The sequence below is a fragment of the Pteropus vampyrus genome, unplaced genomic scaffold, assembly GCF_000151845.1.
Source record: "Pteropus vampyrus isolate Shadow unplaced genomic scaffold, Pvam_2.0 Scaffold12, whole genome shotgun sequence".
NCBI lineage: Eukaryota > Metazoa > Chordata > Mammalia > Chiroptera > Pteropodidae > Pteropus > Pteropus vampyrus.
The window spans coordinates 10,469,503-10,489,330 of NW_011888793.1; the positions used below are offsets into that span (position 1 = coordinate 10,469,503).

Here is a 19,828-nt window from a genome sequence, read left to right on the forward strand (position 1 = left end):
AGAAATCAACTGATTAAAAACTTGGTAAGTAGCCTTCTTAAGTCAGATAAAATCTTAAAATCTATTTTTAAAAGTGTAAATAAATTTGTCAATAAAATTGACAAAACTTACCCAGACTAACCCAAAAAAGAGAAAAGATATACATTACTAAAATCATAAATAACAGAGTAAATATTACTGCCAATTTCATAGAAATAAAAATGGATTATGAGAATACCAAGAACAATTATATGTCAACAAATTAGACAACTTAGATGAAATGAACAAATTTCTAGAAACACAAAAATTACCTAAACTGACTAAAGAAGGTATAGAAAAACTCAGCAGAGTAAAGAGACTGAATTAGAAATCCAAAAAGTTCGCAAAAAGAAAATCCCAGGCCCAGATGGCTTCACTAATAAATTTGAAAAAAACATTTAAAGAATTGCCACCAATCCTTCTCAAATTCTTCCAAAAACAGAAGTGGAAGGATCACTTCCCAAATCATTTTTTGAAGCTAGTGTCATCTTGATACCAAACCACACAAAGATATCACACACAAAAAAAACCCTGCAGATCAATATCTCTAATGAATATAGATGTAAGAATCTTCAATTAAATCTAGCAAAAGGAATCCAACAACATATTTAAAAGATTACATATCATGACCAAGTGATGTTTCTAGCAGGAACGCAAGGTTAATTTAACAGGTACAATCAATGTAGTATACCATATTAATAGAATAAGCAACAAAAACCATATGATTATCTCAATAGATATAAAAATGTTTGACAAAATCAAACACATTTTCATGATAACAATACTCAACAAACCAGGAATACAAGAGAACCTCTTCAACCAGATAAAGAGCATGTAAAAGAAAACCCACAGCTGATACCATACTTAATGGTGAAAAACTGAATATATTCTCTCTAAGATCAGGAACAGGATGAGGATGTTCACTTTTCTCACATCTACTCAACACTGTACTAGAGTTTCTAGCCAGGGATATTAGGCAAAGACAAGAAATAAAAGCATCCAGACTGGATAAGAAGAAATGAAACTATCTCTTTTAGGAAACGGCACGACCTTATACATAGAAAATCCTAAAGAAGCAACAACTAACAACAATAAAGATTAGAACTAACAAATGAGTTCAGCAAAGTTACAGGATATAAGATCATTTTTAAAAAATCTATTGTATCTTATACCCTAGCAATAAACAATCTGAAAATAAAATTACCAAAGGCAGTATTGTAAGAATGAAAAGACAAAACATGGACTGGGGTATAATATTTGTAAAGTATCCATTTGATAAATGCATATACCTAGAATATATAAAGAACTCTCAAAACTCAATAATAAATAATGAAATAAACTCTATAAAAAATTGGCAAAAAAATTTGAACAGACAATTCACCAAAGAGGATATACAGGTAGCAAATCAATACATGAAAATAAACTCAATATTATTAGTCATTAGGGAAATGTGAATTAAAACCACAATATGATAAAATACAAACCTATTAAGATGACTCAAATTAAGAGAACAAAAAACCTGACCATAGCAAGTATTGGTAAGGATGTGCTATATTCATACAATGGAATATTACACAACGACAAAAAAGATAAGCTACTGATATATCTAACTACATGGAGATATTTCAAAATAATTATGCTAAGTAAAAGAAGTCAGAAAAAAAAAGGAGTACACATTGTATGATGTCAATTATACAAACGCCTAGAAAATGCAAACTAATCTACAGTAATAGAGAGCATATTAGTCGTTACCTGACAAAGAAAGAGGGGAGCTGGCTAGAGGGAGGATTACAAAAGGGCACAAGGAAACTTTTGAGGGTGATGAAAATGTTCATTATCTTCATTGTACTGTTGGTTTTTCAGAGGTATATAAATGTATTAAAATCCATTAATTCAGATACTTTAGTATGTGCAGTTTATATTATGTAATTATAATTCAATAAAGCTATTTTTAAAAAGAAGAAAAAGCAACATTCCTTTAGCTTCTCTGTTGGTAAGTACGAAGTCTAAGATTTAGTTATCAGTTCTGGAAAGAAGAAACAGCACAACACAATCAATATATAACATAGCAATACAGACATTACATGATAATAAGAGAATACTGTACACAGATATTTTAAAAATCTGGACTAGAACTATCTTGTAACTCATACCAGTTAAGCATTAGCACCAGACCCTTTGCAAGAAGAAACTGGATATGACTATGATGTAGCAACCACTATGGACACAGCAAAGACAAGCACAGGTTCTGAAATCAGGCTACTTCCATTTACAAATCTTGCAACACTAATTACATCCTGTGTGACATGGGGCAAATTTCGCAACCTCTCCTTGTTCAATCTCTAATTCTTAAAGTGAAAATAATATCCACTTCATGGTGATCTTGAGAAGATTAATAGAGAAGGGCCTGTCACATTGGAGGCTAATGATGCTGATGATGATTCTTTATGGTTCCAGGTAGTAGAGCATGCTATTTCCCACTAAAAAGAAACTGGCTCTTTGGAGAAATGGCTGATTTATTCTAGCATAATAAATATACAAGATGTTCCTGGAAGATCTTGTCATACCAGGAAGCAAAGATTTCAAAGACTGTTAGTGTTATATCAAAAAAGACTCAGAATCTGACTTATATTAGTTTCACTGTCCAAAGATAGTACAGTTTGGGGGTTGGGATAATAACTCAGTGGATTAACACAATTGTTTAAACCCATGAGTTTGTAATCCTATTGATAACATTAATGATCATAGAACTCATTTTGTCTCTTTAGAGGATATTAAAAAACCAGCTCATAATTTTGGATACTGGTAAATAGAAGTAAAAAATTAGTCATTTATTCTGCCTTTGTTTTACAATTTGTACTACATAATAGGTAAATAATTGACAAAGGGAATTTCTTTTCATAGAGGTATTCCAGCTTATAAAGGAAGAGGAAGTGATGAAATTAAAATGTCATCATCTTGCAACCCTGAATAAATTGATGAATCTAGGAGTAATCAGCAATAATTGCTAACATCCCAAAAAGAGAGAGAACTAGCATTTTGTGCCTCCTGATTGAGAAACACCTATATCAAGGCTTAAGACTTGGCTACCAATTTACTGGAGATACAGAGAACAAGTGGACATGTTAAACAACCCCATGTAAATACAATCTGGAAAATCTAGACTGTGGGAGAGTCTAAAGGACAAACACCTAGACTCTTTAATAAAAACATCAACTGCAACAACAAAAAAAATGCAAGAATAAGTAAGAGATGGAGAAAAATATGTAGCTCAAAAGAGACACATCAACTATTCACAATGATTGGACTTTTTACTCAGATCTTGGTTCAAACAAACTATCAAATAAACAATAAGCTATTAAAAATCATAAGACAAGGAAATATGTACATGGCTGGATATTTGATGATATTAAGGAATTATTGCTATTTATATTAAATGGGATAATGGCATTATAGTGATTATACTAAAAAAAAGACATATTTTGGAAATACCAAATATTTACAGATTAAATGGATATTTTAAATTTCAATAGAGGGGTGATGTGGACGAAACAAGATTGGCTGTGAATTGGAAAATGGTTGAGGGTAGATATAGGTTCTTAATACTATTATCTCTGCTTGTGTGTGTGCTTAAAATTTTCAAAGTGAAATTTACCACTGGTTAATATAAGATATTAAAAATATGCATTCTTTCAGCTGCATCCTTCCCCCACAAAACCGATTTTTCTTTCAGTATGTTATTTTGCTCATAGGTATAGTTATATAAGGCTATTTGATCTGAGTGGGATCTACACATCAGAATTAAGAAACCGATTAGCACAGTGGTCAAAATCATCAAAATCAAAGAAGTAGTTCTCTGTAATGGCACTCAGTTGTTCCTTGTACTATTATAGCCTCTCAAATCTGCATTTAGATTCATGATTCTGCTGTAAACTATACAATCGTAAAGGTCTTATTAGCTACTAATGCAGCATGGCCACATTTGGAACAGAGCCAAGACTCTGAGTCAGTATCAGCCATGTAGTTTAAAGGCACACAAGAGAACGGCTTAGTAAATCAAGTAGCTCCCTTGGCTCTACTTGCATTCCCTCCAGGTCAGGTGAGAGGCACAGAAGAATAATGCAGTTTTCTGTCACTGCTAGTGTTATAGCTGATATTGATCGAAAGCCCTGTCCCATCATTTTCCCCTTTTTACAAACAGTAAATTTATTTATCAAAACTTTGTACCTTGTTTACATTTTCCAGAGAAACCAGACTTGTCACCCACAGGTGTTTAAGCTTGATGGCATCTGAAGTGATGGGAAGTGTTTCTTGCAGTTTTAAATTCTCTCCCCAGATTCCTAATAAACCTTCCTTACTGATGGTCAGATAACGACTCGAACTTTTTAAGAAAATTACTTTTTGAATGGTGTCCTTGTGTTTCACTGGGAGGAATTCAAGTTCTTTCCACTGGGGAACGACGGTCGCCTTTGCTCGTTCATCATTCTCATAAAGTGCTAACAGCATAAATGAAGTCAGCTTGTCCCAATTAATGAATCCATCTTGGACCACATCCACTTTGTCAAAGAGCTTCCCATACTCTTCCTTTGTGCCCCAACCAACAATTTCTGTCATCCTTTGCATAAACTCTTCTCTGGACATGCAAATGGTTTGACTTGGCTCTAGGGGCTACAAACAGGAATAAAAACAAGACAACAGTGAAAGTATCATTAGTATCAGAACACCGTGCTATCTCCAAAGATGGATCTAATCAATAATTCTTCCACAGTGTAAAGAAAAACATCTTTTGCCTTATAACAGTACGATACGTAAATGAAATTGGGCTGGGGAACAAATAATTGATAAGGTTGTGAGCTGACATTGTCAATAACAAATGTCCTTATAACTGGAAGAGGAAAGCAAGAGAGTCAGAGATTTAATATGATGATAGAAGCCGAGGTCAGAGTGATGCAAGACTATTTGTCAAGGAATGCAGACAGCTTCAAGAAGTCGAAAGGGCTAGATTCTCCCCTAGAACCTCCAGAATGAAGACGATTCTGACACTGCCTTGATTTTAGCCCTATAAAACACATTTTGGAACTTTTAACTTCTGGAATTGTAAAGCAATAAAGTTGTATGTTTTAAACTACTAAGTTTGTGGTAATTTGCTATAACATCAATAGTAAGTTAATACAGTGGTATACAGAAAGTAGGTGAATCCCTGAAGAAAGCTTAACACATCAAGTAAAATTGCACCACAGTGAAACTTTAATCCAAGGGCAGGAAGTTCCCTCCTGTAAATATACACAAAGACCAGTGAAACCACATACAGTTGTGTTTTATTATTCATGGTAGGTACATTCTATAAAGTCTCTACAAACACTAAATTAGCAGACACTGAGCCATTGCTCCTAGGGGAAATAAAGGGTTAGGGTTCTTTGAGCCTCCGATCACAGTATTTTCATCAACTGATCAGTTCATCATTTTGTTTAATGTTGAAAGACATCTTACTTAATATATATTGTTAATTCATTAGCATTGAATCCATGGCCAGCAGCACTGTAACTCATAATTGAATAGACTTTATCTAACACATGTATTTTCTCCAGAAGACACATCACGGCTTCCTTGCACTTAGAAACACTAAGCAGAACTTTACCGCTTCTTTTGGGGCCTTTTTAAAGAGTAAAATCATTAACAAAAAGCACAAAATGCAAAAAGCTTGCCATTGGGGAAACCACAAATAAGATACTTGTTTATAATAAGAGAGCACGAATAAGAAGGCAGCGTGTCACCCTGTTTGACCTCAGCCTGAAATATGCACATTGGAAGACTGAAATTTTTTGCCACCTTATATGTATATGTCCGTGAATGATCATAAAAGATCCTTAAGTATTGATCTGGGGGGTATGAATAAATTTTAGCAAGTGGGCAAATTTATAAAAACAGAATTCATGAATAATGATAATCATCTGTAGTTCAAATAAGTACATATCTTAATTTTTTAAATTTTAATTTTTTAATTAGAATTGACATTCAATACTATTTTACATTAGTTTCAGGTGTATGGCATAGTGGTTAGACATTTATATAAATAATTTACGAAGTGATCCCCCCCCGATTACTCTAGTGCCCACCTGCTACTATATATAGTTATTATAATATTGATAGACTGTTTAGTTTGTTGAGATTCACAATGAGAGAATCTACTTTTCCTACTACCATAGAGCCAAAGAGTCATGATTGATAGAGCTGAGAGGCAGCATATTGTAGAGGAGGTAAAAGAATTGCAGTTTTAATTCTGATTCCATCAGTAATTGTGGGAACTATTGAAAAGTTACTTCACTGCTGAGCCTTAATTTCCCCATCTGTGAAATAAACATGGAAATCAGCTGCAAGAAAATTGTTGTGAAAATTAACTGACATATCAATAGATGCAGAGAAAGTATTTGACAAAATTCAATACCTATTCATGATAAAATTCTCAGTAAACTAAGACTAGAAGGAAATTTTCTGAACTTGATAAAGAATATCTGCAAAAAACATACAGCTATTATGATGCTTAATGGTGAGAAATTTGAAGGTTTCCTACTAAGATCAGGTACAAGACAAGGATGTCCCTTCTCACCATTGCTTTTCAATATCATATTGGAAGCCCTACCTAATGCAGTAAGGTTTTAAAAAAAGAAAAGAGGTATAAAGATTGGGAAGGAAGAAATAAAACTGTGTTTGTTCATAGATTATATGATCATCTGTGCAGAAAATCTGAAAGAACTGATTAAAAACAACTCCTGGAACTAATAAGTGATTACAGCAAAATTGCAGGCTACAAGGCTAATATACAAATGTCAATTGCTTTCCTATATACCAACAATGAATAAGTGGAATTTGAAATTAAAAACACAATAACGCTTTACTTTAGCATCCAAAAAAATGAAATACTTACGTATAAATCTAACAAAATATGTATAAGATCTATATGAGAAAAACTACAAAACTTCAATTAAGGAAATCAAGAACTAAACAAATTCCATGTTCATGAACAAAAAGACTCAATGTTGTCAAGATCTCAGTTTTTCCTAAAATAATCCAAAGATTCTATGAAATTCCAATGAAAATCCCAACAAGTTCTTTTGTGGTTATCAACAAACTGATTCTAAAGTTTATACAAAGAGGCAAAAGACCTAAATGAGCTTACATAATATTGACAAACCGGGACAAAGTTGGAAGACTGACTCTACCCAACTTCGAGACTTACTATAAAGTATAGTAACCACGACAGAATGGTTTTGGCATAAGAAAAGACAAATAGATCAATGGAACAGAATAGAGAGCTCAGAACCAGATCCACATAAATATAGTCAATTGATCTTTGACAAAGAAGGCAGTACAATGGGGAAAAGATAATATTTTCAACAAATGCTGCTGGAATAACTGAACATCAACATGGTAAAAAAATAAAATAAAATAAATCTAGATCCAGACCTTATATCCTTTGCAAAACTGAACTCGAAATGTATCACAGACGTAAATGTAAAACACAAAACTATAAAATTCCTGGATGATAACATAGAAGCAAACCTAGATGATCTTGAGATTGGTGATAATTTTTGAGATACAATATGCCAAAAAGCACGAACCATAAAAGAAAGAATTCATAATAGGAACTTCATTAAAATTAAAAACTTTTGCTCTATAAAATATAATTTTAAGAGAATGAGAAGACAAGAACAGATTGAGAGAAAATATTTTCAAAAGAAGGATCTAACAAAGAACTCACCTAAAATGTACAAAGAATTTTTAAAATTCAACAATAAGAAAACAAATAATACAAATAAAAATGGGTGAAAGACCTTAATATAGCTTCTCAGCAAAGAAAATATAGGGATGACAAATAAGTGTATGAAAAGATGCTCCAAATCACATGTCATCAAAAAAATGAAAATTAAAATGACAAGATATCACAACACACTTACTAGAATGGCCAAAATCTGAAATACTGACAATGCCAAATGCTGGCAAGGATGCAGAGCAGCAGGAACTTTCAGCTGTGTTGGTGGGAGAGCAAAATGGCACTGTCACTTTGGAAGACAGTTTGGCAGTGTCTTACAAAACTAAACATACTCTTAACATACATAGATCCAACAGTCACACTCCTTGGTATTTACACAAAGAAGCTGAAAACTTCTGTGTACCAAATGCCTGCACATGGATGTTTATAGCAGCTTTATTCAAAATTGCCAATACTTGGGAGTAACCAAGATGCCCTTCAGTGGATGAATGGATAAATAAACTGTGATACATCCAGAGAACAGAATATTATTCAGTGTTAAAAAGAAATAAGGTATCAATTCTTAAAAAGATATGGAGGAAACTTAAAGGCATATTACTAAGTGAAAGAAGCCCATCTGAAAAGGTTACATATTCTATGATTCCAACTATGTGACATTCTGGAAAAGGCAAAACTGGAGACAATAAAAAGATCCATGGTTGCCAAGGGATTAGAGGAGTAGGGGAGAGAGAAATAAGCAAAGCACAAAGGCTTTTCAGAGTAGTGAAACTACTCTGTATGATATCATAATGATAGATATATATCATTATGCATTTGTTCAGATTCATGGAGTGTACAACACCAAGAGTGAACCCTAATGAAAACTATGGACTTTGGGTGATTATGATGTGTCTGTGTAGATTCATCAATTGTAACAAATGTACCACTCTGGTGGAAAATGTTGATAATGAGGGAGGCTGTGCATGTTTTGGTAGGGCATATAAGGGTAATTTCTATACTTTCCCCTTAATTTTGTTGTGAACCTAAAACTCCTCTAAAAACATAAAGTCTAAATTTAAAAAAGAGATTAACTGAGATAGTGTGTGTGCAAGGACTATGTAATCAAGTGTTTAATAGAAGTCAGTCTAGGCTTTTAATTATATTAACTTTCTGAGAAATAATTGGTATCTAGCCCTTTGAACTACTTAGAAGTCCATTATTCTTATCTTTGTTAAATTATTTTCAGTTTAAAAAGTTTAAATAGATTAAAATTTTTCAGTGGCCCAGATTTTAAGGGTAAAGAAATCTGACCCTAAAAACACTCCCTCTGAACCAAAACTACGAACTGTTTCTGAAAGCTAAGTCAATGGTGAACTTTTATTTTAAATTATTACATAATGACATCAATCAATCTCTTTTGTCTATGTTAGTATCTCATTAACAAAAAATATTTTAAAGCTGAATCTCAGAGTATTTTCTTCCTATGAGCTAATAATTTTTATTTCTAAGAACGAGAAACTGTTCTGACAAATACCAAAATGATCTTTTTTCTATTCTAGAATATGAAATTGAAACTGGACCATAAACAACAACAATCAAAAAAACAAATTTTCTTCCCCAAACTAAGTTAAACAATGAACTTAATAGTTTTCCGTATACTGATAATGCCAATAGGCAGTGGGGAAGATTTGATAAATACTCCCAATTTATAAAACTTCACAGAAAAGTAAAATTGTATAATACACCTGACAGTTCTGTTACTGATTGATCACTCATTAGTTTTTTTGTTGTTGTTTTAAGTTTGAAAATAAAACTATGTTTTTGCCATACTTTTGGTTAAAATTTAGGAATTTGTCTTTACTGAAATACTTTAACTTATTCAATAACCATTATGCCTTGATCAATCAGTATGTGGTTTATATGTATTAATTCTATTATATGTCATCTTATTAGTTAAATATTAAATTAGTTAAATGTACAATTAAAGTATGTGATCTTTTATACAAGCTTAAAAGCACAAATGTCTTAACTTTTACCACACAATTCTCATTTTGTCAGTGGCTACCACTTAAATTCTGGGACTAGAATTACTTCATTCATTTCATTATTTTTCATTCCATTATTTACACATTACAAAGTATAAATTGATCTTTTTATTATCTCCAGTTTTGTCTTTTCCAGAATGTCATGTAGTAGGGAGATTGTGTGGTTGTATAGTTGCCTCAGCTTCAGTTATTACACCTCTAAATAGGGTTTGCAATAACTAGTTCTTAGAGCTGTTGTCAGGATTAGTTGATAACTTAATGTATGTATACTACGTGGGCTAATTTAATGTGAGTATAGCACATTTATGTTGAATAAAGGTTAATTCCCTGCTAAAAGTTTTAAAGAATAAAAGGACTATAAATTGAGTCATCATGCCAGCAATGACTCTTTTGAGGATTTAGCTAAATTCATTTGTAAACGTAGGGGGTGTGTGTGTGGCTCTGGAGTTGTACATAATGACTAATTTAGCAAACTGATCCTATCTATCAGGGTGGCTAGCTGCTATGCTAACTTGATGGTTCTAAAAGACTTCTTGGTGGGGCACAAGAATATGTGTAGGAGACGCTACAATAGGATTATGTGAAGTCCTATTTCTATGACCATTGCCATCATGAGAGCATGAAACAGAAACTGTACACATTGTTTCAGCTGTTCTTCCTCAGAGGCACAAATATAAAACTGTCTTAAGTGAGCCCAGTGAAAGCAAAGTTAACTGTTCCCAGAAACCAAGGCTATTTCATATGCATAAAACCTCCGTTTTGTCATTGTGAGTAATTGTAGCTTCCATCTTGTCTGATCCACTTGCATCACTACTTTATGAATTTTATGTGAGCCAAAGATTTCTGTCTTAAACTTCTTGGTCAAAGGTAACTCCACAGAAGGAAAGATAAAATAATCCTTCGATATAAAAATGAGCTTGCATATACCATGATTTAGTTGTTACAAACTCTCAATCTGTATTAAATTCAGAAATGAATGGAAAAATAATTTATCTTTAAGATAACTTTGGATATATATATGTACACAAACTATATATAGTATATATATTTGTATGTATATATAATGTGTACACATAAATATATGTTTATGTGTACAGATACATAAGAGTAAGAAATTTAAATATACATATATATTTAAATTAGTACTAATTTGGTTAGCTACTGGGTTTTATGCCTGAGTGTGCTACAAAATATTTGTGTGACAACAGGCCAATCATAACTTCTCTCAGCGTTTATATGAGGGTCCAACAAGATAATCTGTATATAAGGCCACCCTTACATTAATTTTATTCAAACATTAGTTACTGTTGAAGATAAATCCACATTAAGCTAAATTTAAAAGCATATTTTTACAATGGTTAGGGAAATATTAAGAATTTAGGAAATCTGACTTCATTATAAAACATAGAGCACAAAATAATTAATTCTCAGTCCCTTCAATTGAAAATGTAATGATTATGGCTTTAATAAAATTTTCTTCTCATCAATAATTTGTTCCCATTTGAATGTAGACCTACCAAATAAAAACTATCTAAGAGCGTTTTAAAGTATACCCTTTCGCTCTTATTAGGCAAGACTCTCTGATCTTTTTGAGGTAAAAATCAGTACCTCGGTGTCTCTTAGAACTCCTTTTCTGCAGAAAAGTGAAAACTGTATGATTCATTTGAAAACATATTCTCATTCAACCCTTCCTAAGATAATGTTTGTAAACTTATTTTGCTATGTTCTTTAACTATTGAGTAAAAAAATAATCAGTTATTTCCTCCAATTTTTCTTGCAAGAAAGCTAATATACTCAGAATGTCTGGCTGATTATCTCAATAGGCACAACTTTAGACCTTCAGAAAATCTTCCTGATTTCCTGAATCCCTTTTACAGAATATTCTAAAAATCATTTCCTTTTGCCTACAAAGGCTTTCCTGAAGCTACAGTCAGTTCTAGCAAGCTGCCTATTTATTAAAACACACACACACACACACACACACACATGAACTCTGTAAAATTCCCTTCAGCTTCTGAGTTTTATAAGATTTGGATTTTACTGTAATTTACAGGAAAACTGAATACTAAAAATCTAAGTGCAAACTTCCAAAAAATATCCCCTTGGTAAGAAACTTGACAGCCTTTTTTTTAATTAAGAGATCATGCACTTTCAATTAGCAATGTGTGAGTGTGCCAATACATTTTAAAGATTACTTATTTTTGCACAAAATAATCTTTTACTATAGAAAATACAAGATATAAATAAGCCAAAAATTAAAATCCTCCATTAGCCTTTCGGATTATTTTTCTATGCAGAAATAAAAATATCTCTGTATTATTTACCAAATGGGGTCATCATTATATATATCTATATCTTCGATTGCTGCTTTTCCATTTTAGATCATGTCATGGGGTCATCTTATATATATCTATATCTATATCTATATCTTTGATTGCTGCTTTTCCATTTTAGATCATGTCATGGGGTCATCTTATATATATCTATATCTATATCTATATCTTTGATTGCTGCTTTTCCATTTTAGATCATGTCATGAAGCTATGCTTTATATAACATATATTGGTCTTTATCATAATTTTTAATGGCTGCACAATACAGAGAAGAAATACAATTTATAACCCCTTATTGTTAAGATTTCAATTGTTCCCAATGCTTTGCTATTTTACATTTAAAAAAAAAAACAAAAACCCAGCAGCAAACATCCCAACACATACATCTTTGCTCAGCTGTCCAATTATTTCCTGAGGGAAATTCCCTATAAGTAGAATTGCTGAGTCAAAGAATTTGCACATTCTTAAAGTTTTTAATATATCTTTCCAAATCATCCTATGATGATGGTCGAACAAATTTACATTTCCATCAACAAAGTGTGAGATTGCCTGTACCTGTGATATTCTCATTCATAAGACTCACCAATTGATTGCTAAAAAATCATTCTAGTAAGCTTAAACATTTACATTCTTTCTGGTAAAAGAGCAATGCATTCCCAAAGCAGACACTTAACTCTTTCAAAATCTACCAACTATCAGAAATGTTGTTTATGTTTGCTTTTTCCTTAACTTTTTTCCTATAGTAATATTTTATAATGAAATAAGGAAAGAAAAAAACTTCTTCTTTTCTCCTATGCTGTAAATAAGGACTTGCTCAAGACAAGAATATAAGTCCCAGTTTAAAACTATGGAGCGAGCACAATTCAATTTGTTCAGAAATCTAGGTATTTTCTCTGTCAGTGTGTTTGCATGTCACTGACCCAAAGATCACTGCCCTTATTTGTTAGTTTGTATTTCCTTCCAAATCCTGAAAGTTAATGTCAAATTGTGAGTTGTAAGCAACTTAGAGTAGCATTTCCATCCATCCATCCACCTATCCACCCATCCATCCATTAATCTATTCATTAATAAATATATATTGAGCATGTACACCACACAAGGTAAAAATGGAGTAGTTTTATTTCATTCATTCACCAAATATTAATTAAATGACTGCTCCATGCCAAAAACTCTTCTAAGTGCTCAGCACCAGCTTTGAACAAGGACAAGGTATATGTTCTTCAAGTACTTATACTTCAATGAGAAGCCTAGGTGTGTTTGTCACTATGAATGACAGACACATAGTCCTCTAAGTACCAAAAGTAACAAGATCACAAAAATCATACTAATTATTGTTTTTTCTTCTAATTTCAAACTTAATTTAACCTTTAAAGCATATCAAAAACTCCATAAACAGAAATCTTATATGGACCTAAAACCTTAACTTAGGTTGAAAACTTTATTTGTCGGTCTTTCTTTCTTTCTTTCTTTCTCTTTCTCTTTCTCTCTCTTTCTTTTTCTTTCTCTTTCTTTCTTTCTTTCTTTTCTTTTTCTTTCTTTATTTGTGCTTTTACTTCAGATCATTAGAATTCTGCAATGCTTCTTTTTCTCTACATGAAAAATAGTTTCTAATAGGATCTCAGAATCTTGTTTTCCCCAGAACTTGCTAGTTTTATTAAGCACTTCACCAAAAATATTTCTTCTGCCAAATATTTGGCATGATTTGGGGGTAATGTTTCATGACAGCTGAATTAGTATGCACTATCGAAATGCATCCTTTCTCCCCATCTCTATAATTAAATTTAAAATTAACATGCTGTTTTCTCATGCTTCATTCTATTGCACTTGCCTCAATTTCCCTTGGTTACAAAGTGTATTGGTTATGAATATGTATTAGAATTTGCTGTCAAACCCTGTGAACATCTCCTGGAGCAGAAGATTAAATGTTATTTCAAAACAGATGCATCAGTTAATATCATCCCCTGCAATTTTCACCTACCCAATGAACATTCATGAGAGATTGAACAACAGAACAGGAGAGACTGGTCTATCAGCCGAGGTTCATGTTGCTTCTTTTTCTTGCTTCAATGGATTTTAGTTGGTTTTAATTTTTCATTTACACTATGATATCAATGATTCGAAAGCTCAACAATCTGAAGGGAGTTAAAATTCTGTGACTAACAAAGCACAAGCCTTGAAATATCTGTACTGAATTTAAGGTTTAGAACTAAAGTTTCTTGTAGTGAAGTTTTAACAGTGAGACTTCCTAACAACTGGTGAGTTAGAATTGAATTGCAGTTGCAAGGGAAAAAAAATCGATAAATCTATCTTTAACTTTTAAACAAGATGATCATAATCCCTGAGATGTGTAATTGTCCATATCAGTTTTCTCTGTCAGTGGAAGTTTTCAGTTCTCTGCTTTAGACCTAAATGATGTTTATCGCCATCATGTTTTGCGTAAGCTAGAAACTTGAGCGTACGAGCCTCGCCAGAGGAACGGTGTAGCCAAGAAACAACTGTTTCATCGATCTTCATTTGGAAATATCATTACAGAAGAACAAACATATACTCTTTTTAAGAACAATTTTAATTATTTTAAAAATAATTTTAAAACAATTGCTTTTCAGATTTTTTAAAGACATTTTTCAAAACAATTTCTGTCTCTTTGTTGGAAACCATAGGTTGAGTCAAAGAATTGGATGAATCCATGAATTTCATGCATATTAGGAATGGAATGATGTTTAAAGAATCTGCATCAAACCCTTCATGTTAAAAAAAAGAAACTGAGGCCCAGTTACTTAAAAAAGACTTCTCTAAGGTCACATAGCTCATGGTTGGCAGAAATAGGCTGGCAACCAAGGATTTCCAGTCCCTAACTACTTTTTATCACACCACAAATATGTTGACTTCAACACCTGATTATCTCTAGGAGAGCACGTCAATCAACAAACCAGAAAAATATGAGGTTGGAATGCATATGCCCGAATGATCTCATGCAGTTTTGATAAAAGCTATTTATTTAGAAGCCTAAAACTTTATGATGATACACTTAAAATTTACATATGAACTTTGAATCAATAAAGTAAGCATGAAATGACTAAATAGTCAGAAAGATTTCCAACCAGGTTCTAGATGGAAATTTTTTCAACCAAATTATCAGCTCCTACCTGCTCTTGCATCCTTCTCAAAGCAACAATCTAACACTTCAACCAATCTCTGGCCATTATTCTTATTCCTTTGATCTCTTGTCCTTTCATCCCAGGTATCGAGCAAAACACTAGCTCTGGAAAAGCACATTCTCAATGCCTACATCCAGGCTGTAGACCACTGATGGACAAAGACCACACGAATGGACAGAATGGTGCCACTGTAATAAAATACATGTTATCTGATCTTAAAAATTTTCTCTATACTACTAGAAACCCTTCCAAGTTTTCTTGCTGAATTCTTAGTCTTATTCTCCACTTTCTTCTAACTCCTACTATAAGAGAAGTTTAACTCCTAATTCAGAAGAGGAGAATGAGAAGAGGAGGAGAGGAGGAGACGTCAATCAGATGAGAACTACCTTGATTTTCTGCACCCCACATACAGATTGACCAGCATTTTTTCCTTCCTGTGACAAGAGAACGGCTGCTCTCTTCTGGATATGTCCTTCTTTCACCACCTCAGAGGATCTCTTCTCTCATCATCTTCTTGCTCTCTATTGACTCCTTTTCATCAGCATTTAAACATAATCACATCACCTGAATCAGTAAAAATCTTCCCTTGACATTACCATCTGCATTAGCTACTGCCCATCCTTCTCCTCCTGTCAGACAGCTATCTTGAAGAATTGGTTTCACATTCTCTCAACTTTCTCCCCTCCAATTTACTCAACTCATTGCAATCCAGCTTCTTTCTCTTTCTCTCCACTGAAGCAGCTCTTCCCAAGAAGACAAAAAACCTGTAGCAACGTCTTTCAGTAGATTTGTGCCAGTTCTGATAAGGTAAAAACGTACCAAGTTAATATTTCATGCCAAAATACCTTTGAGAACATATTTTCAGATTCCCATTTAGTTAGAAAGTGAAACCTAAGGTATGTACATATAAGACATCAACCAAGAAAGAAAAAGGTTCAAGCTGCTCTAAATAAGAGGAGGAAAAAAATGATATTTGTTTTTATTGATTTGGTTTTGTTTAATTAGACAGGAAGAGAGAAGACTGGCAGAATGGGAGGTAGACAGAGTGAGAAACAGAAAGATGGTACAGGGTGACGTAGCAATAAAGGGTTATTCAGAAAGTCCCACAGGCAATATATCTTTTATATATATTAATTTTTTAAATCATTTTAGCAATATATGTATCTTTCTTATTATTTTTAATAACTGAGTAGTAGGAGTATACCACAATTTATTCTTTCATTTATTGATGAATTGGGCTGTTTTAAACATCTATTGACAATATTACAATGAATACTCTTATATATGTGTTTTTCTGCACATGTCATAATTTTAAACAGCTTGTAGAACTGAAATTGCTCGTTCAAAAAATATACGTTGATCCATTTTACATTTGATATATTCTGGATAATTGCCTACCAAAGAAGCTTTGACAATTTACGGTCTTAGTACCAGTGCCCATTTCCTTGATTCTTTGTCAACAGTAAATATTATTGATCTTTTTAATCCTTGCCAAAATAAATGAAAAAGGATATCTTCTTTTTCGACTAGTTTCAAATCAAATTCCTAATGAGCCTGAATATCTTTTTCCATGATTAGCAGCTATTTGTGTGGCACTTCTCCTTGAAGGCATAAAAAATAATAATACATGTAAATATATTATACGAAAGCTATATGTGGTATGTATAAGTGCATACATGGATAGAAATTAATAAAAAATACATTGGAAAATGTAACATTAAGAATAGTTACCCAGAACACTGAAGTGGTTGAGGGTGGGCCGTGGTAGTAAGGGAATTTCATGTGTAACTTGAATTTTCTGCAATGAGCATAATGCATTCCAACATTTTTTTAAATAATAAAGTGACTATTGAATAAATAGGAATCGTAAAAATGAATGAAATTATATATGACTGGTCATACTCTCTTTTTTTGTTTGTTTGCTTCTCCTCCAACTACTTCCAAGAAATAATCTTGCTTCTTTATTATATAAGCTCAGCAGTTTCTCTCCCCGCAATGAAGGATTTCCCTAAGATCCACTGTTAGACACTCTGTTCTCTCCTCCAGCACCCGTGGTCTCCACCCTCCAGGATCCACAGGTCTCACACTAACTTCCCTCTGCCTGCCTGACCTACAACTTGGCTTTAAAGAGATAACAGCATTGTATTTATTTAGACCATCTACAATTAGAGCAACAAAAAGCACATACAGGAAGCTCTGAGAAGAGAAAAGAGGAACATGTTTAGTTGCTAATCCACCCCAGGTGGTGAGACAAGACTTTCCTGAGAGAGTGGTGTGAGGCACCAGTATTTGACAGGCTCTAAAACAGAAATACTGTTAAAGCAATTCAAGTAACTCAAATAGGACCAGTAAGACTGAAACAATTTGGGTAATGATCTAGTGTCAGATAATTTTGTTACTGACTTGTTGGAACCATAAACCCAGACTAAACACCTATGGAGCAGGGGGAGAGGGTTGGAGAATGGATGCTCCCCTTCTTTACAGTCCTTAGGAAGAAATGTGGGAAAATGGATATGAGACTAGTGTGAGGAAAATATTTTCTGGTATCTCTGAGGCCAAGAATCAGTTCGGCATTCAGGATCTAAGGCATGAGAGGTCTGGTATATTTCCAGGGGGACTGAGGGGCTGAGAGTAGCCCCCTGGCCATATAAATGTGGCCAGAAGTGAGGAAGTGGAACAAGTTGGTAGGGTACCATGAGAAGGATCCAAAGTAGCGCTGTCCAATAAGACTTTCTGCTATAATGAAAATGTCCTATAATCGGCACCGTCCAACATAGCAGATACTAACTACATGTGGTTACTCAGTACTTTTATTATGGCTCGTGATAGTGAGGAACTGAAATTTTTATTAAATTCTTTTTCGTTTCATTTGAAATAGCTAGATGTGGCTCGTAGCCACCATACTGGACAATGCAGGTCTGCAGCAAGACCAGTGTGACGACCTGACCTCAGATGTGTTGAGAGAATTGGGGAAGAATATATGCACACATGGGAGGCGAAGTAGGGGAAAACAGTGTCTCTGGTGGTCCTCAGCAGAGGATGCTTGTGCCCAGAGAATCAAGATTTAATGAGAGTCATAGTCACAAAATGGTGATAAGACATGGTAAAGGAAGAAAAGACCCTGAGAGACTTGTGCCTGAGTAAGTGTGGGACTGAGCCTTGGGGCAAAGTCAGAATTCACCAAGGGGCAATTCAGAGGCTTTCTGTTTTTAGCCACAGAGTTGACGGGGTTTTGTGTCTTCATTGTGCTACACTGGTAATATGTGACAAATGTAAAATCAAAATGGCACCAATTACAATTCTTTAGGTGCCTTTTTTCTTCTTTATTTTTAATTCTCAGAAAATTTGAAAACACTAGGCTTTAGTTCACGGGTCTGGCTAAATTGATGTACTACAAAGGAATAGCAACAGGCATCTTTATTTTACCTTCTCTTTCCTTTATAACAAGTTTTCTCGTTGCCTTCTCTGCTCCAGTCCTGGCAGAAGCTCAAGGTTAAAACATTTTTCACCAAAAGCACTTTTCATCACCCTCTCTGATCCAGATTAATTTTTATAAGCACCTCTTCCAAAAGCACAGAGAAAAATTGAAAAAGACATGAAACTGTTAGAACTTGTCACAGAATTCAACACAAAGGCAGCAGCGTTTAGGAAGAATAATTTTTCATGTGTGTTGACATACAGCTTCACTTGTGTCTGGTGATGACATAGTTTGCTAACTTCATCCGTGAATTCCAGCAAATCAGACAAAACTGCCAAAGAGTCAGTCCTCTGGCATTTCCAGTTGTGCCAGCAGCAATGGTATCGGATTTGTCTTCACTTGATTACCTTAATACTGAGGGGGGGTACCTGCAGAGCCTGATTTTCTGCTGCCATCAAAAATAGGGTTTTTGATTCCACTAAGGGAGTTGGGGCCAGAAATGCTCTGACCTGCTGCCTTTGTTCAGCAGGTGATGAATTGACTGAGGTTGTTGCATGCACTCTGTACTATATAATAGAGTTATAAATTAAGTTTTACTTGTTTACTTCTCACAAGTCACCACTGAGATGCTTTTAAAAAGAAAAAAAGAAAAAAGAAAGGGCTTATTCTTATCTTTTCCTTTTATTCTTCCATTTTTTTTCCTCCGCATTGATTTTATTGTAGGAGTTGCTGATTATTTGATGAGGATGCATTTATTCCAAGTTACCAGGACACAGTGCCTGTGTGCTATTAACTTAGCATGCAAATTCTTTTCCTATTGGAATCCTGTTCCTTAGAGCAACATCCCAAAGGGAGGTTGCCTTGTGGATAGAGTGAGCCATGCCACACAATGGGCTGGAAAGTTGAAAATTTACCCTTAGCCGTGGCTCTGTCTGCCCCATGGGGTAATTCAATTAAATATTTTTGAGCTTCATTCTCTTTAAGTGTAAACAGAAAATTAAAATGTCTCCTCTAACTACATTCCAGGTTGGTGAGAAGATCAAATAACATAATACCTATGGAAGTACTTTATAAAATCTTAATGTACTTAAAGATGGTAAATTTTG

At 33.7% G+C, this 19,828-nt stretch overlaps 1 protein-coding gene across 1 annotated transcript in view; it reads right to left on the reverse strand.

Annotated features, from left to right (window-relative positions):
• The window catches only part of WDR49 (WD repeat domain 49), a 119,643-nt gene that overhangs the window by 94,529 nt on the left and 5,286 nt on the right, over window positions 1-19,828 (reverse strand). The window contains exon 2 of the mRNA XM_011380821.2: window positions 4,246-4,686. Within this exon, the coding sequence (XP_011379123.1) occupies window positions 4,246-4,686 (441 nt within the window). The remainder of the gene's footprint in view (window positions 1-4,245; window positions 4,687-19,828) is intronic.